We start from the raw sequence: 26,100 nt of genomic DNA on the forward strand, positions 1-26,100 counted from the left end.
TGTGTTTTCTTTTTCTGAGATGGAGTTTCACTTGTCACCCAGGCTGGCGTGCAGTGGCACGATCCTGGGTTCAAGTGATTCTCCTGCCTCGGCCTCCTAAGTAACTGGGATTACAGGTGCCTGCCACTGCCCAACTAATTTTTTGTATTTTTAGTAGAAACGAGGTCTCACCATGTTGGACTGTCTAGTCTCGAACTCCTGACATTAGGTGATCCATCCACCTCGACCTCCCAAAGTGCTGGGATTACAGGTGTCTGCACCTGGCCTTTTTTTTTTTTTTTTTTTTAATTTCTCTATGTGGGGACAAATCGAAAAAGAACAGAACTGGCAAAAGTAACATAAATGGTTAATGTTCAGTAGTTACTTCAAAATTTCTGTTAATTTTATGTTTCTCTGTCATTGTTCTCTAGCCTTATTTTCCTTTACTTAAGTCTGCGGTAGTGTAGATAAAAACAAAACTATAAATGAAAATATTTAAAGGGATTTTGAAAACCCAAATATCTTGTTTGAATAATAGAAAAAAAAGTTTAAAAAACACTAGCTTTGGATGCAGAGTCTGTACAGTCATGTGTCGTTTAATAATGAAGATATTTTCTGAGAAATGCTTCATTAAGCAATTTCATTGTGCCAGCATGAAAGATTGTACTTATACAAACCTTTAGGTGGTATAGCCTACTACACACCTAGGCTATTGAGTATAGCCTATTACTCCTACGCTACATCTTGTACAGCATGTTACTGTACTGAATACTGTAGACAGTAGTAATACAATGGTATCTAAACTTAGAAAAGTTACAGTAAAAATACTTATGGGACCACCATTGTATAAGCAGTCTGTCATTGATTTGTACATTATGAGCACATGACTGTAGTTATCTTTGGCTCCATTGTAATGTAAAATAATTCTTCATTTAGAACTATTTTATATTTGCCTTATAAAGTTATTTTCCTATTGTTTTAGTTTTTCCAGTATGGCATTCTCTTATGGGCAGTTACACTCTGTTCTCAGAAGAGAAGTCCAGGATTTAAACCTCTTTTTTTTTTTTTTAAATCATTAAAAAAAAAGTGAACTCTCAGTTTAAATGGTATCCAGTGTGGAAGCCCTATCTGTAAGATGACTGAAATCAGAGGTGTTTGAAACAGCAGACTTGGAATGCTGTCCTCTCAGCCCTTCTCCAAGAACAATTAGAGCTCGCTACCTTCTCTCATTAGCTTTCCTTGTTTATAAAATGGAAGTGATATAATACCCTTCCTATCACAATGGTTAGTGGAGGCCTATGACTAATATTCTCTCCCTGTCCTCTTTGATTATAACTTCCTCATAGGGTGTGTTAATGATATTCATACATCACAGATTTTCCTGATGATGAATCACCTAGAAAAATATTTTATTATGTGACCAAATTTTTACTGTGGAGAATACAGTCACCATAAACCCAGTGCTTTGCGTATTATTGCCTAAAATACTCATTAAAGTTACTAAAGCTGCTGTCTCTGCCAATAGTGATAAAATGGTATCTGTTAGACAACAGTGCTGCAGGCCCAATTGTTTTAAATGTACTTAAGAGAGGCGGGGTGTTGTGGCTCATGCCTGTAATCCCAGCACTTTGGGAGGCAGAGGTGGGTGGATCACCTGACGTCAGGAATTGGAGACCAGCCTGACCAACATGGAGAAACCCTGTCTCTACTAAAAATGCAAAATTAGCCAGGAGTGGGTGATACATGCCTGTAATCCCAGCTACTCAGGAGGTAGAGGCAGGAGAATCACTTGAACCTGGGAGGTGGAAGTTGTGGTGAGCCGAAATTGTGCCACTGCACTTCAGACTGGGCAATGAGATAAAAACTCTTAAAAAAAAAAAAAAGAAATAAGAGCTATAAAATGTAACTAACGATAAGTATTACTATCTCAAAGCGAAATTCCTTCTAGGATATTTTCTGGGTTACTCCAATGTGTTTAGTTTCAAAGATTAGGGAGTAAAAGCAAGTATATTCCAGATTATGCTTATTAACCCTTTTTATGAAGACTGGCTATTACTGCTCCTGAGTGTTCTCAAACTAGTAATTATTTGAGTAATTAAGTCATCTGGTCAGATGATGTTTTTCTTCTCACTAACATTTTATGTTTTCATAGGTAGATCACTTAATGAACTCTGATACCAAGTTTCTATTGAGATTGATCTATAAATTACATAGTAATGAATAAAATCTTAGAAATATTGTCACAAATTATAAAAACAAAATCTTTTTAAGAATCTGATTTATGAATTGGGACATTGGTAGATCCCCTTTTCATTTGCCAGGGTAGAATGGCCTGATTTATATATGATTAGAGTGATAAAAGATTAAGAAATTGAGGCTGGGTGTGGTGGCTCATGCCTGTAATCCCTACACTTTGGGAGCCTGAGGCTGGAGGATCAGGAGTTTGAGACGATCCTGGCTAACATGGTGAAACCCTGTCTCTACTAAAAATGCAAAAATTAGCTGGATGTGGTGGTGGGTGCCTGTAATTCCATCTACTTGGCAGGCTGAGGCAGGAGAATCATTTGAACCCAGGAGGCGGAGGTTGCAGTGAGCTGAGATTGCATCATCGCACTCCAGCATGGACAACAGGATGATACTCCGTCTCAAAAAGAAAAAAAAAAAAAAAGAAATGGAAATTACCAGTTTCTATTAGAGATATTAGTTAGCTGTGGCTCTTCCCAGTATTAGGAGAATTAGAAAATTATTTCCCTTAAATGATTAAATGAGATGCGATCTTGTTTTCAGCATCTGAAAACTAAGTTCAGTTTAATTTTGCAGCATTATTTGACCTTTCCGCAAAATTTTATATGGTATTTGAAATAAGATTGAAAATTTAACTTCATGGCCGGGTACGGTGGCTCATACCTGTAATCCCAGCACTTTGGGAGGCTGAGGTGGGTGGATCACAAGGTCAGGAGTTCAAGACCAGCCTGGCCAAGATGGTGAAACCCTGCCTCTACTAAAAATACAAAAAATTAGCCAGGCGTGGTGGCATGCACCTGTAGTCCCAGCTACTCGGGAGGCTGAGGCAGGAGAATCACTTGAACCAGGAGGCAGAGGTTGCAGTGAGCCAAAGTTGCGCCACTGCACTCCAGCCTGGGCGACAGAGTGAGACTCTGTCTCAAAAAAAAAAAAAAAAAAGAAATAAATAAAATTTAACTTCAAGACACCTTATCAGATAGATTCCTTACATTGTCTCCTAACCTTTAAGGATCCCATATATAATTTTATAGATTACTGCTTCGAAGATATCAGTTCATGTATGCTGCTGCAATAAAATTACTGAGACTGGGTAATTTATGAGAAAAATTTATTTTCTTACTGTTCTGGAGGCTGGGAAGTACAAGATTAAAGCTCTAGCATTTGGCGTTTGGTGAGGGCTTGTTGCTGTTTCCTCCACAGGGAGGATGTGCTGTCACATAGCAGAAGAGTGGAAGAACAAGGTAACCCAGTGCTTCATGAAACCTCTTTTATAAGATCCTTACTACTATTAGTAAGGAAGGAGTCTTTATGGCCTAATCACTTCTTTAAGGCCCCACACATTGGTAGCACTTGAATTTCAGAAGGGACACATCACACCATGGCATATGTATATCAAGTTTAAAGATTAGGTATATCTTTTTAATGGTATGCCCCTCCACTATATAATCTTAGAGGAATTGCTTAAACCAACTGTCAGGCTATATTCCAAATATTGCCTAGATCCACCATAACAAAATTTGTGTTTTAGAAATGTGAGTCAAGAGTATTTAATGTAACATATGGTGATGATATTCGTTGTGTCCTTGGGACAGAAGTTGAAGAAAAAGAGATTGTGGTCAGATAACTTAGGAATATGCTGGTTTTTCTTCTAGAAATAAACTTTTATCAGATTTTAGTCAGTAACTATGATATTAAGAAACATAAGATACCTACCATCAAACCAGGGGTTATAATTTGCTAACTTGAAAAAAAATTAATTTGTTTCAAGTTCATACTAACATGCCTGTCTGATTTTAATTTTAATTTTGGAATATGCTGGCTGGTTTAAGCAAAGATAATGCTTATTTGAAGATTTCTCAGGGCCTTTAATATTGAAATGTTTGTATTATTGTGTTTATATTTTATATCTGTATGTTCATCAGATTTGTCAGTCATCGATCTTACATGGTTTTATGTAATTTTTCTTCCCATCTTCCCAAAATAATGTGCAAGTGCCATGTCAGATATCACACTATTTTATTTCATTGATGAGAAGAAGGAAAATAATTTCGTTTTTCAAAGGACTATATTTGAAAAGTCACCACATCTAGGATTTGGATCTGAATTTAGAAGTTTTCAATTCTGTTTTCTCATTGGATTTTGTTGGTACTGATGAAGTAAGATAGAGATGGAAGACAAATGGGATTGAAAGTGAGGGTAGGAGGGTAGAATGGAGAGAGAAACCAAACTAGATTAATATTTTTATTTTGTCAAATTTTCTCTTAAATGCTTGCTGGACTAAGGTTTTGCAGGATACATACTGTTATCTAAACAGATTTTTACAGAATAAACAGGACAACAGCTTGCTGCATTAAAGTCTTCTGAAATGGCTTCTTTGTGGTATTTGGGTGTCCTAAGATCTAGTAGTGGAGAGAACTGTTCTACTGTTATACCCTCTGCTGATTGAAAGAAGTGCTCTGTTAATTTTTTTTATTAATGTTACTTGTGATTCTGGCTATAATCTGATACAATTGGCTTTTCTTTTACAGTTTCCTTAAAAAGTTGAGACTTTATTCTTTGTTTCTACTCACTTGTCATCACTGTCTCTATTAATGACTTATGATTTTCTTTTAAAATATAATTTCTGGCCAGGGGCAGTGGCTCACACCTGTAATCCCAGCATTTTGGGAGGCCAAGGCAGGTGGATCACAAGGTCATGAGATCGAGACCATGGTGAAACCCTGTCTCAACTAAAAATACAAAAAATTAGCTGGGTGTGGTGGCAGGCACATGTAGTACCAGCTACTCGGGAGGCTGAGGTGGAATAATTGGTTGAGGAGGTTGCAGTGAGCTGAGCTTGTGCCACTGTGCTCCAGCCTAGCAACAGGGCGAGACTCCATCTCAAAAAAAAAAAAAGAAAAAAGAATATAGTTTCTAGTTTTGAAGATTTGACTCCAGAGGCTTATAATACATATCAGAGCATATATGGCATAATTTTTCAAGTTAAACCTGTATCTTACTATTCATTATACACAAATGTCTGTATTTCAGATGGAGCAGCTATCAGATGAAGAAATTGATCATGGTGCTGAAGAAGAAGACAGTGACAAAGAAGATCAGGATCTGGACAAAATGTTTGGCGCTTGGCTTGGGGAGCTAGACAGACTCACTCAGGTTGGACATAGTGCTTGAAAAACTGAGGATTTGAAGTCATCATTGTGTTAAAAGTTTAATGTGCAGAAAAGGATATAGATATAAGTTAAATTTTAAAATATTGCTAGAAAGGAAGAAATGTTTAAAGTATTGACAAGTAGATGAAATCATTCTTAACAGAAAATGTTAAGAATCTATGATTATTTTAAGGATGTTAAAAAAAATACTTGTGAGAAAGGCTCTATTCAGCTAAAGGGGTTACTTAATATACGTTTCATAAATATGAGATTATAGCTAAAAAATTCTAAAGCCTGAAATTCAGAAGTCTACATTTTAGCAAACCCTCTTATCTTAGTAAATTTGAATACATTTTCACCATAAATAATTTCCTACCATGTAAATATTTTCTATGACATGATTGCAGAATACTGACAAAATGTCATTCTGGGCTGCATTTTAAAATAGTGGCAAAATTTTTTCATTTTGCTTTATTCAATCAAAGAGTGACTTTGTCCTTTAAACTAGCACACTTTTTAGAATGAAAGGGTACTGTTATTGCCCCAGTAATACATTATATTCAGTATATGAAGATGGTTATGTTTATTAAATAAATTTAACTTAATGGCAATGAGAACATTAGAACAAAACTTATTTATCCATAAATAATGTCTTTGGGAAGAATATTTGTGTAAAGTTGCATAGGTATGAGATTCCTTAACTAAAGGAAATGTAAGACGGGCAAGGTGGAAGCTAAAGTACTAGCAGCTTATTTCTGTAGCAGTCTAGAATTCAAACTGATAAACTCTTCATGTAATTCTTGCTAGATCATTTTGAGAGGCAGACATCTTTGTAACCATAATCTGTTAATACTGTATTTTGGGGAGAATGTTTTCTTTTTTTGAGACGGAGTCTCACTCTGGTCGCCCTGGCTAGAGTACAGTGTTGTGATCCCGGCTCACTGCAACCTCTGCCTCCTGGGTTCAATCAGTTCTCCTGCCTCAGCCTCCCAAGTAGCTGGGATTACAGGCATGTGCCACCATGCCCAGCTCATTTTTGTATTTTTAGTAGAGACGTGGTTTCACCATGTTGGCCAGGCTGATTTCGAACTCCCGACCTCAGGTGATCCACTCGCCTTGGGCTCCCAAAGTGCTGGTATTACAGGCATGAGCCATCATGCCTGGCCAGGGGAGAATATTTTCAATTCCTACTAGGATTTCATAGAGATCATTCCCTTCATCTCTAATCAAAAGTAACATTATTTTTTACCAGACATGTCTTATGTCTGTAGTTGCCAAACCCTTTCTGTTCAATTCTTAATTTGTAAAAAGGGCGATTTTTGAGATTATCACTAGGCTATGCAGTTTTATGCTGGAAGAGAAAGAGGAAGCAAAGAAGAAACAGAAAATGATAATGTGTAGAGGAAAGGATGCAAGGGCCAGCTGACATGTGGGGTGTTCTTGATTGGCCATGTGGTTTTATTGTCCATACTTGAGAGGAGGGGCCTAAAAGAGAACAGGCAGGTAGTTATTGGTCCAGTTGCTCTGGGTGGAGTAGGAACTACATCATGCTCCCCAGAAGAGGGTGTTTCTACTGGTTAGGTACCTTGTACTTTCCCCTATATTTTAAGTTGCCTGACATAAAAGTGTGAAGAGGCTGGGCACAGTGGCTCACGCCTGTAATGCCAGCACTTTGGGAGGCCAAAGTGTGCAGATCACAAGGTCAGGAGATCAAGACCATCCTGGCCAACATGGTGAATCCCCGTCTCTACTAAAAATACAAAAATTAGCTGAGGGTGGTGGTGCATGCCTGTAGTCCCAGCTACTCAGGGGGCTAAGGCAGGAGAATCACTTAAACCCAGGAGGTGGAGGTTGCAGTGAACTGAGATCGCACGGTTGCACTCCAGCCTGGTGCGAGACTCCGCTTAGAAAAAAAAGTGTGAAGAGCCACTAATGATGTGACTGTTCATTATATAAATCTGTCTTTAGAGAGAAAAAAAAGATTAAAACCATTTCATAGTGTGACTCAACTGCTAATGTGTTGCTTTATAACACTTGGGATGTTTTCAAGAAATGTTTGACTTAGGAAATTTGTGGCTAAAACCTCAAGTTTCTTGTTTATTTCATTATTTAGTTCATTAGTGTCATCTGTGCACCTGTATCATGTATTCAGTGTAGTGGAATTTTCAACTTAGAATTAAAACAGGTTTAAGTTTTAAAGTTTTCGGTAGTTGATGAGTCTTCTAAAATAGTTTCTAAAATTTTGTATGTTTGTGCATTTTTTTCTGGAAGAGAGTTCATAGCTTTCATAAAATTCTCAGCAACCCCTTTAAAAAGGTTAAAAGACTTCATGCCTGGGCAACAGAGCATGACCTTGTCTCAAAAAAAGGAAGACAGCATTATAAACAAGTAGAACATCCAGCATTCTTTTACAATTTGAAGCTTATTCAGTACTTACCTTAGATAGAAGTTAAAGTTTGAAAAGACCAGTCGTCATATTTTGTGAATCTATTAAACAATAACTGCTGGCCCTTTCTCTGAATTTCTCTGTTGTAAATATCTTTTTTCCTTACTGTATAAAGGTTAGAGAGGAAAAGAGTATTATTTAAGCTTAAAAGTATAACTTACGAGTCACCCTACCCAAAGTGTACAGTATAATTAATTCAAGGTTTGTCACAGGAACTGTAGCTGGGTTACAGTTTGCTCTCATGTTGATAGAGCTGGAGAAAGACAAGAATATTTCATTACTGTTTGAAGTTGTAATCACTTTCCATTAAAAAAAATTAGTGAATCTTGGGTCTCACTAATTTTAAATTCCAGAACTATCCCTTATCTTCAGGGTACTTCATAGCAGAGATTGAGGCTTTCCTGGACCTAACCCAAATCCTTGTGAGGAAAGAAAGAACAGAACTCTTAAACTCTCTTTATGGTTTCTGTTTCTTTTTCTTTTTCTTTATTGAGACTGAGTCTCACTCTGTTGTTCAGGCTAGAGTACAGTGGCGGAATCTCAGCTCACTGCAACCTCCACCTCCCAGGCTTAAGCAATTCTCCTGCTTCAACCTCCCAAGTAGCTGGGATTGGAGGCGCCCACCACTGCACCCAGCTAATTTTTGTATTTTTAGTAGGAGACAAGGTTTCACCCTGTTGGCCAGGCTGATCTCTAACTTCTGACCTCAAGTGATTGGCCCGCCTCAGCCTCCCAAAGTGCTGGTTTTACAGGCATTAGCCACCGCACCTGGCCTTCCTTCTATTTCTTAGCTTACCATGTCCATATTCATATGTCTCACTTATTTTTTAGTGAATGTATATAAAATGAAGTCAGTCACTAAACTTAATATATTTGAAAAGGTATTTACTCTGAACTGTGATAGTCTCAGGTGCCTTTAAAAGTAAGCATAGGCCGGGTATGGTAGCTCACGCCTATAATCCCATCACTTAGGGAGACTGAGGTGAACAGATGACTTGAGGCCAGGAGTTTGCAACTGGCTTGGTCAACATGGTGAAAACCCTGTCTCTAGTAAAAATAAAAAATTAGCTGAGCATGGTGGCACATGTCTATGGTCCCAGCTACCTGGGAGGATTGCCTGAACCTGGGAGACAGAGGTTGCAGTGAGCCAAGATTGTGCCATGGCACTTAAACCTGGGTTACAAAGCGAGATTCATCTCCAAAAAAAAAAAAAAAAAAAAAAAGCTTGTATCTAAAGATTGAAATAGGTATAACCAAAATAATGTCAAAACCAATTATACTTTTCCTTAAGGCTATTACTTAGGAGAACTTTGGTTTTATTAATTATAGTGTGGTAATTTGCTTAATCATAAAACAAACTTCATCTTTTTTATATTATTGAAACCTGAATTTAATATGACTATTACACTTTCTTTTTATAAAGAGTTTGGATTCTGACAAGCCTACGGAACCAGTAAAAAGATCTCCCCTCCGCCAGGAAACAAACATGGCCAACTTTTCTTACCGCTTCTCCATATACAACTTGAATGGTAAGCTGTAATTGGAAAAAAAAATGTAAAATAGTATGCTAAGTCATATGATGTAGGAGCAGTACAACTGCAATTCCAAATATAAAAACTCAATATAAAAGCTACATGTATAACCTGACCAAGTTCTTAAATTTTTTGATTTGTGTATTTTATTAATATTACTAATGGAAAATATCACAGAAAAAAGCAAACTAGAACATAACTAAAAGATAGTTGGTTTTATTAATAATTGACAGTACATAGCCAGGTGGAACCCCATAGCAAACTTAATTGCATTGTTTTTTCACCGACTTAAAGTCCAGTGAAATTACTCATTAGTAATTTTCAAAGCAGCCCCTGTGGTCTTTATTTATTTTATTCTGCCTAGTCAACTTTATAATATTGACGTGTCAGTTTATAATTTTTTAGACTTTTGACTTCTCTTTTCACGCCCTCTGCTATGGTATTAACATCTCTGCCAACACCTGATCATATTAATAACATATTGAAGCCTGTGGTAAAAAGTTGCACAGAGGAATGTGGTTAAAACCATGAAACAGTATAGTAAATACTAAATTTTATTTGCTTTAGGCCCAACAGAATATATTCTTTTGCTTCATTACCTGCATTTATTAACTGATTTATAACAAAATGTACAAATTCTGGAAACATTATGTGTTGTTCATTGCAGAAGCTCTGAATCAGGGAGAGACTGTGGATCTGGATGCCTTGATGGCTGATCTTTGCTCTATAGAGCAGGAGCTCAGCAGTATTGGTTCAGGAAATAGTAAGCGTCAAATCACAGAAACGAAAGCTACTCAGAAATTGCCTGCTAGCCGACATACATCGAGACATGGCACCTTGAAAGGATTATCTTCTTCATCTAATAGGATAACTAAACCTTCCCACGCCAGCTACTCCCTGGATGACGTCACTGCACAGTTAGAACAGGCCTCCTTGAGCATGGATGAGGCTGCTCAGCAGTCCGCACTAGAAGATACTAAGCCCTTAGTAACTAATCAGCACAGAAGAACTGCCTCAGCAGGCACAGTGAGTGATGCTGAAGTACGCTCTATTAGTAATTCCTCCCGTTCCAGCATCACTTCTGCAGCCTCCAGCATGGACTCTTTGGATATTGATAAAGTAACACGCCCTCAAGAACTGGATTTGACACATCAAGAGCAGGCAATTACTGAGGTAAATAGATGGAACTTTTTTCCTGGTATTTTATTATTAAAATAAAAGAGAAATTATATTAAACTAATGTAATTTTAGTTAACTTTTTAAATTCTTCTTCATTTAGAATTTGTCAGAGATACTTCTGAGATAAGTTTTAAAATCAAGGGTACAGAAGGAATATATTATCAGATATGGTAATGGCACAAAGATGATTTAGAAGAAATTTAGTTTCTTTTTTTTTAGTTCTCGTGACTATAGTATTTGGAAGTTATTGAGTTAATATGAGTTGTTTCACATGATTTGAAAAATTAAAATGTGATTTGCAAAGCCATTTAGTTACTAAGTTATTCAGTTGATAATTGCTTTTTAATGTATGTTGATTTAAAGTAAAACTTAAGAAAAACACTCATATTGTCATTGTAGTCCTCCAGGATTCTAGTTTTCAGGTTTAACTTTATTTCATGATCCTTTTTTTTTTTTTTTTTTTTTTAAGATGGAGTTTTACTCTTGTCACCCAGGCTGGAGTTTAGTGGCATGATCTTGGTTCACTGCAACCTCCGCCTCCCGGGTTCAAGTGATTCTCCTTTCTCAGCCTCCCAACTAGCTGGGATTACAGGCACTCACCACCATGCACAGCTAATTTTTGTATTTTTAGTAGAGATGGGGTTTCACCATATTGGCCAGACTGGTCTCAAACTCCTGACCTCAGGTGATCTGCCTGCCTCAGCCTCCTAAAGTGCTGGGATTATAGGTGTGAGCCACTGTGCCCAACCCTCCAGTTCATTATCAAAAAGTCAGTATGGTATGTTGGAAAGGGCCACCAGGAGTAGAATCAGAAAACTTGATTATGAGTTTTCCTTGCCACTCATTACCCATGGCACCTTAAGTGAGTTATTCAACATCTCTAAACATCAATTTCTCAGAAGTAAAATGGAGTTCGTAGTATTATATCTGCCTTCCTGATAGGGTGGTTCAGAGAACCAAAAGTTATTCATGAACAGGTTTTTAAAAGATGAATTTTTTTAGCATGTGACCGGATAAGGTTAAGGAATAGATTTGTGATAAGTTTAACAAAAGCTGAGTTTAATGAAAGAGAATTCTTTATTGAGTTCTTTTCATCAAAGAGATGGTAATTCTGTCAGGGTAGCAGCAAGAAAGAAGAAAACTGGGGACAAAGTTAAGTCAACCTTTCCAATAAGCTTGTGTTTACAGTATTCTCCTATGAGATAAAATAATCTATTTATGAATAATCAGTATTAAAGTAAAATCTTGGAATTTTTTTTTTTTTTTTTTTTTTGAGACGGAGTTTTGCTCTTGTTACCCAGGCTGGAGTGCAATGGCGCGATCTCGGCTCACCGCAACCTCTGCCTCCTGGGTTCAGGCAATTCTCCTGCCTCAGCCTCCTGAGTAGCTGGGATCACAGGCGCGCGCCACCATGCCCAGCTAATTTTTTATATTTTTAGTAGAGACGGGGTTTCACCATGTTGACCAGGATGGTCTCGATCTCTTGACCTCGTGATCCACCCACCTCGGCTTCCCAAAGTGCTGGAATTACAGGCTTGAACCACTGCGCCCGGCCTAAATCTTGGATTTTAACTATTACTTGACTATTGATTTTTTTTTTCCTAATTTAATTATTTGGATTAATTTTCATCAGTCAGTAACTCTTGGTACCCACCCATGTGCCTAGCTTTGTTTCTGGTACTGTGGAACACAAAAGGAGTATGAATCATGGTAGTTTGGAGATTAACTTGAGTTATTTCAAAGAAAGTTAGCAAATCTTATCAATCTGAAGAATAAACTTTCATTTATTAAAATGCAGCTTATCTAAGTAGTATATATTCTATAGAGAACTTGAAAACTGACTTCTATTTTGTGATACCTGAGAATTATATTTAGCACCAGCTACTTAATATGTGTCATTTCATGTCTTTTAGATTTACCTGCTAGCATAGCAGCAATATTTTATTAGGGATGGTCTTTCTTGGCTATTCTGTTTTGTACGTTGATGCTACTTCCAATCAGTTTACAGTATTTTGAGTTGGGTTAAGATGCATGAGGACAATTTATAAACTAATCATTAAGGATCTTCTAATACTGTATGTGTGTCTTTCTCTCTGTAAAATATGCTTGTTATAAAAGTTCATACAGTATAGGGGCAAATTCAAGTAAAACATGAAAAGTTTCTCTCTCCCAGCGAGCACACTTCAAATAGTATATAGTGTTATCCATGGATATCACTGTCAATACTGTAAAGATGCCAGTATTCAGTGGTGTAATGTTTAATATAAGAGTTTAATGTAAGGTTTGGTGAGTAAATCAGGACTATAGCAGGAAAAGGAGTTAAAAAATCTTATCTGGCTAGCCTGTTCTTTTGCCTTACCTCGGAGTATAGAAATGGAGTGTAACAAATCTGGAACTTGCTTCAATATGCTTTTTTCTAGGTCTAGTCTGTTCTGATTCAAATAAAGTAAACTGAAGCAAGCGTAATATGTCCCAAATTCATGTATCAAATTGTCTTTAAATAGTTTTAAAAATATTTCAGTTTTTCATGCATGACATTAAGTAGTTCTGAGGTATGTTACAGAAAACTATCTCCTACTCACATACACATCATATTCTGCTCTCAAAGGTAAGCAGTTTTTGCTTGTTCAGCTGATTCTCAGGGAATTTGCCTCTTTATCATGAACTCCACATACATATTGCATTTCTTGGTTTTTTTAGTTGTATGTATTACCTATTGACTTCTCACTCTACTCCAGAAGATGAGGGTATAGCTGTCTCTACACAGCTTCTTCTCACTTTTCCCTTTCTGTTCTTCCATTCTCCAAATATGTGTATGTGTGTGTGTGTAAATGTGTGTGTGTAAATGTATGTTGTTGTTGTTTTGAGATGGAATTTTGCTCCTGTTGCCCAGGCTGGAATGCAATGGCGCAATCTCTGCTTACCACAACCTCCGCCTCCCAGGTTCAAGCAATTCTCCTGTCTTAGCCTCTCGAGTAGCTGAAATTACAGGCATGTGGCTACCATGCCCAGCTAATTTTGTATCTTCAGTAGAGACGGGGTTTCTCCATGTTGGTCAGGCTGGTCTTGAACTCCCGACCTCAGGTGATCTGCCCGCCTCAGCTTCACGAAGTGCTGGGATTACAGGTATGAGCCACCACACCTGGCTCATTCTCCAAATATATTTTGATTAAGCTAATTTTCAATGTTTATGTTTAAATGACTTTATACTTGTAATTTACTGGTAACCTCTATGTACTCTTATGACTACATTCCTTTTCTAGAATATCATTTTACTTTTACTGGAATGAATAGACTTTTAAATGCTTAATTTTCTCTATGGTGATCACTATTTCAAATTCAAACTTTCTCCCAGTTGATTAAATCTCTCTGGTTCAAACCAAATTAGTATTTCATTAATTGCATGTTCTTAAAATTCTTTTTTTTTTTTAAATAGTCTTTGGGATTATCCTTATTAGGCTGGTGAGCTGCTCTGGAGAAGATTCTTCCACTCTTCTATGCTGGCTGCCAGTGTTTTAGCACCCCATTTGGGATAGAAGGGTTGGAACATGAGGGTGGTCCTCAGTGTTTAGTCTGTGAACTTTCTTTTGTTAGTTTGTTTTTGAAATGAGTCTCACTCTGTTGCCAGGCTGGAGTGCAGTGATGCCGTCTCAGCTCACTGCAACCTCCGACTGCCTAGTTCAAGCAATTCTCCTGCCTCAAACTCCCGAGTAGCTGGGATTACAGGCACACGCCACCATGCCCAGCTAATTTTTGTATTTTTAGTAGAGACAGGGTTTCACCATGTTGGTGAGGATGGTCTTGATCGTCTGACCTTGTGATCTGCCAGAAGCTCACAAAGTGCTGGAAATAGAGGTGTGAGTCACTGTGCCTGGCCCAGTCTGTAATCTTTGATCAAATCCTTCCGGGTCAGGGTTTCTCAGCTATTAGCACTATCGATATTTGGGCTAGTTTTCTGTTGTGAGTGACTGTACTATGCATTGTAGGATGTTTAGCATCCCTGGCCTGTACATACTAGATGTCAGTGGTACACATACCCTCTTCAGTTGTGACAACTATAAACGTCCCCAGACATTGTTACATATTCCTTGTAGGACAAAATCTACCCCCAATTGAGAATCACTACTGCTGTAGGTAGAGAGGACAGTAGGTCTGAGTCCTTTTCTTCATGGAAAATGACCTTGAGTTGTCCTTCACCTGGCACTCTTTTCCTGGAAACATACTGGATTAAGAATTTATATAGAATATCTCCAGGTAATATTGTTTGTTGTGAAATTGACCCCTGATTGGTGAGTACATATGGACCAGGAAGACTGTCCATGAAAAACTAAATTAGCCTATGAAAAGACAGAGACCTCCTTGACTTCCTGGTGTGCAGTGTAACTTTTTTTTTTTTTTTTTTTTGAGACAGAGTCTTGCTCTGTCACCCAGGCTGGAGTGCAGTGGCGCAATCTCAGCTCACTGCAACCACTGCCTCCCAGGTTCAGATGATTCTCGTGTCTCAGCCTCCGAGTAGCTGGGATGACAGGTACGTGCCACCATACTCGGCTAATTTTTTATTTCTTTTTTTTTTTTTTTTTTTTTTTGGTAGAGACAGGGTTTTGCCACGTTGTCCAGGCTAGTCTCAAACTCCTGACCTCAAGTGATCCACCTTCCACGGCCTCCCAAAGTTCTAGGATTACAGTTTGGGAGCCAGTGCACCTGGCCAGCAGTGTAACTCTTGTAAATGAGTGTGAACATGTCCATTAAGGGGCCCTGGAACTTACCCTCATTGACTATTACAAGGTACTGATGGTTCCCATGGAGCATGAAGTTTCCGTAACCCAAGGTGATTTCTGCACTTACCACATGGTCTCTTTCCCCTTAGAATGAGCTATCACTTATTTGCCCAAAAAGGGCCTGTGGTGAGCTATATGGATTCCCTCTGAAGATGGCATATCTCATGCTAGCATGCCATCATGCTGTCTTTCTTTCTACAGAACTGAGTGAATCTGGTGCCAAGCTGTGGTCTGTTAGGTCCTGTGAGTGGATATTAATCTGTACCTGAGACCACTGCTGGTGGGCAAGTGAGTAAAGGAGGGAATCTGGGAATTAGCTGCTTTCTTAAATGTGTTTTCAACCAGTCTTCCTACTTTTAATCCCATCATCACTTCTACTCTACTCTTGCTTGTGGGGACTTCTGAGGTTACACAATATAAATTGAGCGCTCCTCTGCTTTTTTCCAGTGCTGGCCCAGCATTCAGCTTTTCTTTGCTAAATTGCTTACCACTCAGCCATATTCTTCTTTTCCCCATCTTTCCACGCCCATTTTAATCCCTGTAAAACAATGCTTCACAACTTGGGCTACTTTGTCCTCCTGGGGATATGCAGCATTTTTGGTTGTCCATCAAAGGAGTGTGCTACTACTGGCATCTAGTGGGTAGAGGCCAGCGGTGCTGCTAAACATCCTACAGTGCACAAGACAGCCCACACGAAGAATAGTTATCTGGCCCAAAATAGTGCAAGGCTATGAAACCACATTTTAAATCACATGGCATTTGTTACTCATGATTCAGCAAGGTGGCAGTTACAGTATGTTGTATGAAGTCCTTCTGTTGAAAGTTTCTGATAACGATCAAGAAAGTACCAGCATCAAATTGTCTTAGATTCAAGAAAATATAGGTATCTTTGGCCAGTCTTTCTCTCTCCTGAACTCCAGGTGAATACGTTCCATCTCTAATCAATATCTCTATTAGAATGCATAATTGTGTATTAGATTTCTCCAGAGAGAGAAAACCAATAGGAAATGAGAGGGGATTTATTATGGAAATTGGCTCATACCAGTATGGAGGCTGAGAGAGTCATATGACAGGCTGTCTGCAAGCTAGAGACTCTAGGATGGTAGTAGTGTGGCTCAGTCCTAGACTGAAGGCCTGGGAACCCAAGGGGTGATGCTGGTATAAGGCCTGCAGTACAAAGGCAGGAGAGCCTGGAGTTCTGATATCAAAGAGCAGAAGTAGAGTGTCCTATCTCTAGAAAAGAAAGGGAGGAAATCACTTTCTCTCTGCCTTTTTTGTTCTATTTGGGGCTCCCAGCCGATTGGATGGTGCCTGCTCACAATGAGGGCAGATCTTCCCCACTCAGTCCTGGTTCACATACCATCTCCTCTAGAAACACTCTGACAGACATACCCAGATGCTTTACCAGTTCTCTAGGTATTCCTTAATTCAGTCAAGTTGATACCTAAAATTAACCATCACAAGTAGATTGCTCAAATTTAACTGGTCTAAATCTAAAGTCCTTTTTCTTCAAACTTATTTCTCCCACCATCTTCTCTATCTCAATTAATAGTTATTCCATCCTCCTCCTTCATCAAGCAAACTCCTTGGAGTCTTTATCTACTTATTTTCTTTCCACCTACCTTCCAATCTAGCAGCAACTTCTGTTGGCTTTATCTTCAGAATATGTCTAGAATATGATCACTTCTCACCATCTTCACTGCCACCAAGCCAACATCATCTTGATCTAGATTTTTTCATAGGCTTTCACCTGGTCTTTCTGCATTCACCTTCACCCTAACAGTCTATCATCCACATTGCAGCCAGAGTGGTCCTTCTGCAAGGTAAGCCAGATCATCTCTTTTCAAACCTAAAGGCTTTGCATTTCAAAGTATAGCCAAAACCCCTACAGTGGCCTGTAAAGGCTTACCTGATCTGCTTTCCCACTGACCCTATTTTTCTTCCCTCTGTCCCTTACCCCGCTAGCCATACTGTCCCATACTTGTTCTCAGCCAGCAACCAGAGCCTGCCTCTTAGCCTTTGCATTTATTCCCCTGCCTTTGCATTTATTCTCCTAGTTACCTTCTGGAATTTGCTCAGGTGTCACTTTCTTGTTGAGGCATTCTTTGATCATGCTATTTAAAAATGGAGCTCCTCTTACTATGCCCTGTTACTTAACCTTTTTTTATTTTGTTTTTTTGAGACCTAGTCTCATTCTGTCACCCAGGCTGGAGTGCAATGGTGCCATCTTGGCGCCTCTGCTTCCTGGGTTCAAGTGATCCTCCTGCCCTTAGTTTCCTGAGTAGCTGGGACCTTAGGCATATGCCATCGTATCCATCTAATATTTTAATTTTTTGTAGAGAAGGTGTCTCACTATATTGCCCAGGCACTATATTGAACTCCATGGCTCAAGCAGTCCGCCCACTTTAGTCTCCAAAAGTGCTAGGATTACAGGTGTGAGCCATTGCGCCCAGCCTGTGATTACTTTTTATCTCTCATTTCTGTTGTTTTTTTCCCTTTAGTACTTACAATCATTTAGCATACTACATACTTTACTTTTTGATTGTCCTCTCCAACTTGAATATAAGCTTCATGAGGAGAGAGATTTTTTTGTTTCTTTTATTCCCGATGTATTCTTTTTTCTTTTTTCTTTTTTTTTTTTTTTTTAGGAGGAGTTTCACTCTTGTTACCCAGGCTGGAGTGCAATGGCGAGATCTTGGCTCACCGCAACCTCCGCCTCCCGGGTTCAGGCAATTCTCCTGCCTCAGCCTCCTGAGTAGCTGGGATTACAGGCACGCGCCACCATGCCCAGCTAATTTTTGTATTTTTAGTAGAGACAGCGTTTCACCATGTTGACCAGGATTGTCTCGATCTCTTGACCTCGTGATCCACCCACCTCGGCCTCCCAAAGTGCTGGGATTACAGGCTTGAGCCACCGCACCCGGCCTTTTTTTTTTTTTTTTTTTTTTGAGTCGGAGTTTCGCTCTTGTTATCCAGGCTGGAGTGCAATGGTGCAATCTCTGCTCACTGCAACTTCCAGCTCCCGGGTTCAAGCAGTTCTCCTGCCTCAGCCTCCTGAGTAGCTGGGACCACAGGCAAGCTCCACCATGCCCGGCTAATTTTTGTATTTTAGTAGAGACGGGGTTTTACCATGTTGACCAGGATCTTGACCTCGTGATCCACCCGCCTCGGCCTCCCAAAGTGCTGAGATTACAGGCTTGAGCCACCGTGCCCGGCCTCCTGATGTATTCTTAACATTGAGAACAGTACTTGGCTCATAAGAAGCACTCGAATATTTGGCCGGGCATGGTGGCTCACTCCTGTAATTCCAGCACTTTGGGAGGCCAAGGTGGGTGGATTGCTTGAGGTCAGGAGTTAAAGACCAGCCTGATCATGGTGAAACCCCATCTCTACTAAAAATACAAAAGTTAGCCAAGCATGGTGGCACATGCCTGTAATTCTAGCTACTCAGGAGGCTGAGGTAGGAGAATTGCTTGAACCCAAGAACCAAGATCACACCACTGCACTCCAGCCTGGGTGACAGAGCGAGACTGTATCAAAAAAGAAGCATTCAGATATTTGAATGAACAAATATATGCATGTGTTCATCCCACCATTTTAAATCTAGAAACCTACACTCTAAAATTATCAGCAGTTGTTTTCTTTCGGGATGGTGACTGTGAAGTAACATATGTAAAAACTCTTTAATAGTGAATTCTTTTTTCACATACAGGTTCTCTAGTGCCAGTAATTATACTTAACTGTTTAGAGAAACCCAGGATAGAATAGTAGCTTTTACTAAAATTTAGTGATACAAATATCAGTTAGAAATGCCAATTTGAAGTTAGTATTGTTTCATCTTGGGGTCATGAGTAGTCAAGTTGCCCATCTGAAAGTAATAGTGTGGCTTATCTTTCTGCCTCCTTCCTCTCTGAGAGTCAACGTGGACAGGCACAGTACAATTGCACTTCTAAAAGAGTTTATCTTTTATACTTGCCTTTCTTTTGCTTGGTTTTTGTTAAGATACTGTACTTCCAGCACTTCACATATGTTACCTCATTTAAGCCTCATACCATGTCATCGAAGCCAAGACTGAAGAAATTAAGTGGGTCAAATAACTGAGAAATCTGTGTTTGAATTCTGAAACCACATTTGCTTCCTAATTTTCATAAAAATCTCATAAGTATAGCCAATTGTTAAAAATGCTTATTTCCCAAATGAATTATAGAATAATTTCAGTCAATATTATTATAAAATCCATCAGCAGTAATGACCATTTGCCAAGTTTTTAACATTAGAATTCATTGTAGTTGAAATAAATAGTAATAAAGGCTGTTTCTCAACCATTGTGAAATAGGTTGTAGCTAATTTACTCATCTTTATGGTACTTTTAGTCATGTTAACTGATAAAACATCTCAATAAGACAATAGTTTGTAAATTTAAGTGGTAATTTCATGTTATTTTTATATAAAGTAGGATTTACGAATTAAAGGTTAATATTAGAATTTACCTTTATTTTTCTGGTGGGATTATTAAATTTTTTTTGAATTTGGAATTTTATATATGACAGTGTATTTTAAAATGAAAATACTTTGTAAAGCTCTTACTTTAGCAGATTCAAAGGATTTTTTCCATCATAATATACATAATGTAATCATTAAGTTTTTCTTAAGATTCAGCAAAACTTTTGCCAAATTTAAAGGAATCGGTAAGGCAAGGTACGGTGGCTCACGCCTATAATCCCAGCACCTTGGGAGTTTGAGGTGGGTGGATCTCCTGAGGTCATGAGTTCGAGACCAGCCTGGCCAACATGGTGAAACCCCATTTCTACCAAAAATACAAAAATTAGCTTGGCGTGATGATGGGCACCTGTAATGCCAGCTGCTCAGGAGACTGAGGCAGGAGAATCACTTGAACCTAGGAGGCACAAGTTGCAGTGAGCTGAGATAGTGCCACTGCACTCTAGCCTGGTAGACAGAGCAAGACTCCATTTCAAAAAAAAAAAAAAAAAAAAAAAAAAAATTAAAGGAATAGGTATCAGATGAAAAAAGAGGCGAAAGATTTAGTGAAATCCAGGGGAAAAGCCTAATTCACACAAACATATTTCAGATACACTTGCCCAATAATCACTGGCACATAGGCCCTGATTCTTATTGTGTGTGTTTCTTGGAAATCTGTGTGATTTTTTTTCTCTGCAGAAGTAAAAAGCATATTTATTTAGGTTTAGGTCTGTTTTTATTTTGGGTTTCTGGAGGGCTGGTAAAGGACCATTTTTCAGACAAAAATAGAAATATATTCATCTGGCCAGGCACAGTGGCTCACACCTATAATCCTAGCACTTTGGGAAGCCAAGGCAGGCAGATCTCTTGAGGTCAGGAGTTCAGGACCAGCCTGGCCAACATGGTACAATCCTATCTCTATTAAAAAGATAGAAAAAAAAAAATAAGCTGTGCATGGTGGCAGCAGACACCTGAAATGCCAGCTACTCAGGAGGCTGAGGTGGGAGAATCGCTTGAACCTGGGGTACAGAGGTTGCAGTGAGCCGAGGTCACACCACTGCACTCCATCCTTGGGTAACAGAGCAAAACTCCATCTTAAAAAAAAAAGAAAAAGAAATATATTCATCTATTTAAAATGAACAGAGGCTATAAAACAAAAAGAAATCGTTTTAAAAACATTCAGAAATTTACTGCTATATAATATCCAGTAGAAGGAGAGCAGAATAAAGAGAAAAGCAGGGGGAGGAATAGAAAAATTCAGTGCTTACTGTTAGTCATTGTGCTTTATGGTTTAACACACATGGTACAGAGCCCAACACCTTGTGGAGGGTATGATTAACCCTCTTGTACAATGGAAGGAACTGAGGCAGAGAGTGACTAAATAACTTGACCAAGAATTCAAACCCAAACATACTGGGTATAGAGCTCATACCACCGTATCATGCTGCTTCATCACAGAATTGAAGGAAAGTCAAGACAAGAGTAGACTGGCCAGTGTTCTTAGAGCAGACTTAGAGATGGAACTACATGGGCACGAGAGAAAAAGGCAAAGAGATGTATGTAATAACATCCCCATCTTGTGGTGTTTTTGTGTATATTTTTAAAATATTTTAAGTAAAATTAAGTTAAACTCTAGCTCTAAACTAAAAAAGCTTAAATTAAGATGAGGGCTGGTAGGTTCCCAGTCTTAGTAGTAATATTAATCACTGATATAATTTTTATACCAACCTTTGAAGATAAATGCTGTGATTAGCTTCATTTTACACATGAAGAAACATTAAATGATAGGCCCAGAATCACCTTGCCATTATAAATGGCCAAGCTGGGGCTTGAACCCATCCACTCTAGCACCAGGGTCTGCATTCTTAACCATCATGCTATACTTAACTTTCAGCATAATATTTGTGGAAAATGCATACACAGGTCAGTAAAGATGATGGAAATCTATTTTATTGAAACACCCATGAGTGGTCATAAGCCTCTACTTCTTTTTTCTAGTTGTAATCTAAAGTGTTAGCTGTCACAAGGAAGTGTTTTCTTTGTAACCACTACTTTGGTACAAGGCAGTTTCTTTATAATGGTTTGGCTCTTGTGTTCAGATCAATGCTTTTTATTTTTTATTTTTTTGTGACATGGTCATACTGTTTTGCCTAGACTAGAGTGCAGTGGCACAATCTCAGCTCACTGTAACCTCTGTCTCTCAGGTTCAAGTAATTCTCATGTCTCAGCCTCCCTAGTAGCTGGGACTACAGGCACACACCACCACACCCGGCTTATTTTTGCATTTTTGTAGAGATGGGGTTTTGCCATGTTGGCCACATTGATCTCGAACTCCTGACCTCAAGTAATTTGCCCGCCTGGGCTTCCAAAAGTGCTAGGATTACAGGCGTGAGCCACCGCACCTGGCCAGATCAATGCTTTTTAATATGTGCATTTCCATCCCCACCCCAAGAACTCTGGCTTATAAATGGCACTTTATTTTAACATGTTATAGATTCAGTTCAAGAAAATAATGGTTCATAACTTACTTTGCAGAAATTTGTGGAGAGTTTTTGTAAGATTGATAAAGTTTTTATCAAACACAAATGACACAACACTTTGTAACACAAATGAAAGTTTTCAAAACTGAGAAAATGTACAGCAAAATTTATACAGAGAATTGACCTTTAAATTCATTTTTTTCCCCCTTGGGAAACTCACTGGACATTTTTGTTACATGTTTTGAGCACAGCTTTTAGATTTATGAAAGTAATGATAAGGAATAGGTAAAGATTAAACTTGGAGCAGATATTTTTTGGTAAGAAAATTAATTTACAGAAATGGACCTAAACAACATTAAAAACTATATTATTCCACAGTCCCTTTTTATTCATGTTAATGTAACATCATAAATTTTTAATCTTTGTTTATTATCTATTGGTTTTGTCACTTCAAATATATCCTTTTCTGGTAAGGGCATACTGAATAATAACTATAGTATTCCATCATACTGTTTTACATGATACCTAGGCAATCATCTCTTGTTGAATACTTCAGATTTGTTTTGTTTTGGTTTGGTTTGTTTTGGTTTGGTTTTGTTTTGTTTTTGAGACAGAGTCTTGCTCTGTCTCCCAGGCAGGAGTGCAGGGGCACCATCTGGGCTTACTGTGACCTCTGCCTCCTGGATTCAAGCAATTCTCCTGCCTCAGCCTCCTGAGAAGCTGGAACTACAGATGCGAGCCACCACGCCTGGCTGTTTTATATATTTTTAGTAGAAATGGGGTTTCACCATGTTGGCCAGGCTGGTTTCAAACTCCTGACCTTAAAGTGATCTATCCACTTCTGCCTCCCAGAGTGTTGGGATTACAGGTTTGAGCCACCGTGCCTGGCCCAGATTTAGATTTTTTAAAAGTTTAACCAGTAAGCATTTGGAAATATATGATGGACACTTGTGCAAGATTGAGTCTAGAAAGAATAGATTTTTAAAAAAATAACTTAGTTTGAAATAATGTTATACTTATAAAACCTTTAAAGAATAGTACAAAGAACTCATGAAATTCTTTAGCCAGATTCAGTAATTTTAACATTTTACCACATTTACTTTATTGTTCTATGTCTCTATTTTTCCTGAACCATTTGAGAGTTGGTTGCATTTATCATTCCTTTATATTTTTTAATACTTCAGCATCTGTTTCCTAAGAACAAGGATATTGGCAGTATAGATTTGATAGGCCTCCTGTTGATGTAGTAATTGAAACAGAATATGTTTAATGAGAAAATATAGAGGGAAAAACAAAAACAGTCTTGGTTTGGCCAAGTATGTGGCATGAAGGACAAGCAGAAATAGTTATTCATACATTCTGTAAATATTTGAGTGCCTAGGCACTGTGGAGGGGTGTAAGGGATAAAACTGGAATATAATATACAATGTTGGCCAGGTGGGGTAGCTCAAGCCTGTAATCTCAGCACTTTGGGAGGTGGAGGTGAACAGATCGCTTGAGGTTAGGAGTTCAAGGCCAGCCTGGCCAACACAGTGAAACTCCATCCCCACAAAAAATATCAAACTAGCCAGATGTGTTGGTGGGTGCCTGTAATCCCAGCGACTCAGGAGGCTGAGGCAGGAAAATTGCGTGAACCCTGAAGGCAGAGGTTGCAGTGAGCTGAGATCATGCTCCGACACTCCAGCCTGAGCGATAGAGCGAGACTCTGTCTCAAAAAAAAAAAAGTCCTTTTGAAGTGATAATTTATTGTATGGAAGGGTGGATATAGAGACAACCAAACAAGTGATTTCGGTACAGTGTGGTAGGAACTATGATGGAAAAACTGGAAAATGTTTTTGGTTAAAAAGTTCTTGATGACTTTGAGAATGAATTACAGAATACATTATAACTCAAAGGATGAAGGCTTTAGGGGGAGAAAGATTGCAAGAAATTAAGGGATAAATGAGTGGCTGGGAAGTGGAGGAGGCACCTTCTAGCATGAATTCAGGGAATTTGGCAGTGGAGAGGAGAGCATAGTTTAGCAAGAGGAGGGTACCTAGAATAACTGAACATTTTTCTCTTCCCCTCACTCTCAATGAACTGATGTAGTTGAGTATCAGAGACTAAAGATAACTCTCTTTAGGAGGGGGAATGAATGGGATCTAGAACATGCTTAGCTTTGGAAGGGGAAACAAAACACTTTTATTCATCTAGAATTCGAGGGAAGGATAAAAATATGGGTGTAATTACAAGGTACACTCGAATGGTGAAGATCCTCATGATAAGTGGATGTAGTTTTTTCACATGGAGGGAAGTACAGTCATATGAAGAGAGGGAATAGGGAAGCTAGAAGCTCGAAGAACATGGACACTTAGAACAGGCTTTGAGAGGATGACTTAGCAGAGTGAGGGGAAAAGATTAAGAGCACTGCCAAACAGTGGTTAAGGCCCAGTTGAGGTTTGTTAGCATGAATTGGTATTGGACATAATGTTTCTGCACAATTCTTTCATAGAACTCTACCGTCCAGAAGTGGAGTCAGGTTATCTCTAAATTATTAAGGGTTAGGATCATCTGGGTCTTACCTTTATAATTTTTGCATATAAGAGAATGAAAGGTAATTGCATGCAACTTTTCATTACTGTTTTGTTTCATTACTGTTTTGTTTCACTTCAGTGATCTTTTTCTCTTCCTGCATGGTAATGAGAACTGCCCTGTTCACCTCCTTTACCTATTATTTTCTTCCTCACTGCATTTTCACAGCATGCTATTTCTCTGAGATGTTCCAGCAAGCAGGCCAAGCATCATAGTGGCTTCACAGAAGAACAGGCTGAACTGACACCTGTAAGTTCTATAAACATGCTATGGGGTGACTTAAGAGGAATGTATTCATTAGAACTCCAAATGATGAAACCTTTTCATTTAACTTCAATTTTTCAAATAAAAATTAAACTTAATAAATTAGTAAAAGCAAGCAACTTTAAATATGGTACCGTCAAATATTAATACTTCTGGTATGATTATATAGGTGGTAGCATAATTGATGTCAATAATTTTGTATTAGAACCTGAAACAACATGCCTTCTTCTGTAGCTTCAGGGCTTTTGTAAATTTCTTAAGATATTAACAAATTTAGTTGTTCTTTACAGCAGAGATACCAAGTGGAATGATTATTCTGCACTGATGCTTAACTGGAAACCTAGTTCCTTTCTTTAAAAATGTATTATTTGGTCAAAAATACTATTTGGTCAAAAATATACTATTTGGTTGGCAAATCTGGATGCTTCAGAGGTGTACTGCCCCAGATGGTAGCCACTAGCCACATGCGCCTATTAAGTATTTAAAATGTGGTTAATTCAAATTGTGGTGTGCTGTAAGGATAAAATACACACTGGACTTCAAAGACTTACTATGAAACAGAAATGTAAAAAAAATCTCATGGCTGGGTGTGTTGGCTCATGCCTGTAATCCCAGCACTTTGGGAAGCTGCGGGAAGCTGCAGCAGGCAGATCACTTGAGACCCGGAGTTCAAGACCAGCCTGGCCAGCATGGCTGGCAAAACCCTGTCCCTATTAGAAATACAAAAATTCTCCAGGTGGTGGTGGTGCACGCCTGTAATCTCAGCTACTCAGGAGGCGGAAGCAGGAGAATTACTTGAACCCAGGAGACAGAGGCTGCAGTGAGCCAAGATCACACCATTGCATTCCAGCCTGAGTGACAGAGCAAGACTCTCAAAATATACATATTTGTATTAATTACCTGTTAAAATTTTGGTTATTTTTGGTTAACTAAAAGATATGAATATTTCAGTGTTTTCTTTTTATACTTTTAAAAATTAATGTGGCTAACAGAAAATTT

The 26,100-nt window shown here is 38.5% G+C and overlaps 1 protein-coding gene across 6 annotated transcripts in view; it reads left to right on the forward strand.

Moving 5' to 3' along the window:
* The window catches only part of RAPH1 (Ras association (RalGDS/AF-6) and pleckstrin homology domains 1), a 105,080-nt gene that overhangs the window by 29,578 nt on the left and 49,402 nt on the right, over positions 1 to 26,100 (forward strand). For 5 of the 6 annotated variants that reach the window (XM_074399209.1, XM_074399208.1, XM_074399210.1 and 2 more), the window contains exons 2-5: positions 5,254 to 5,376; positions 9,242 to 9,347; positions 10,018 to 10,523; positions 25,006 to 25,086. In XM_074399209.1, coding sequence (XP_074255310.1) covers positions 5,254 to 5,376; positions 9,242 to 9,347; positions 10,018 to 10,523; positions 25,006 to 25,086 — 816 coding nt within the window. The remainder of the gene's footprint in view (positions 1 to 5,253; positions 5,377 to 9,241; positions 9,348 to 10,017; positions 10,524 to 25,005; positions 25,087 to 26,100) is intronic. The other variant, XM_010336418.3, reaches the window with a different exon arrangement.

The sequence above is a fragment of the Saimiri boliviensis genome, chromosome 5 (genome assembly GCF_048565385.1).
Source record: "Saimiri boliviensis isolate mSaiBol1 chromosome 5, mSaiBol1.pri, whole genome shotgun sequence".
NCBI lineage: Eukaryota > Metazoa > Chordata > Mammalia > Primates > Cebidae > Saimiri > Saimiri boliviensis.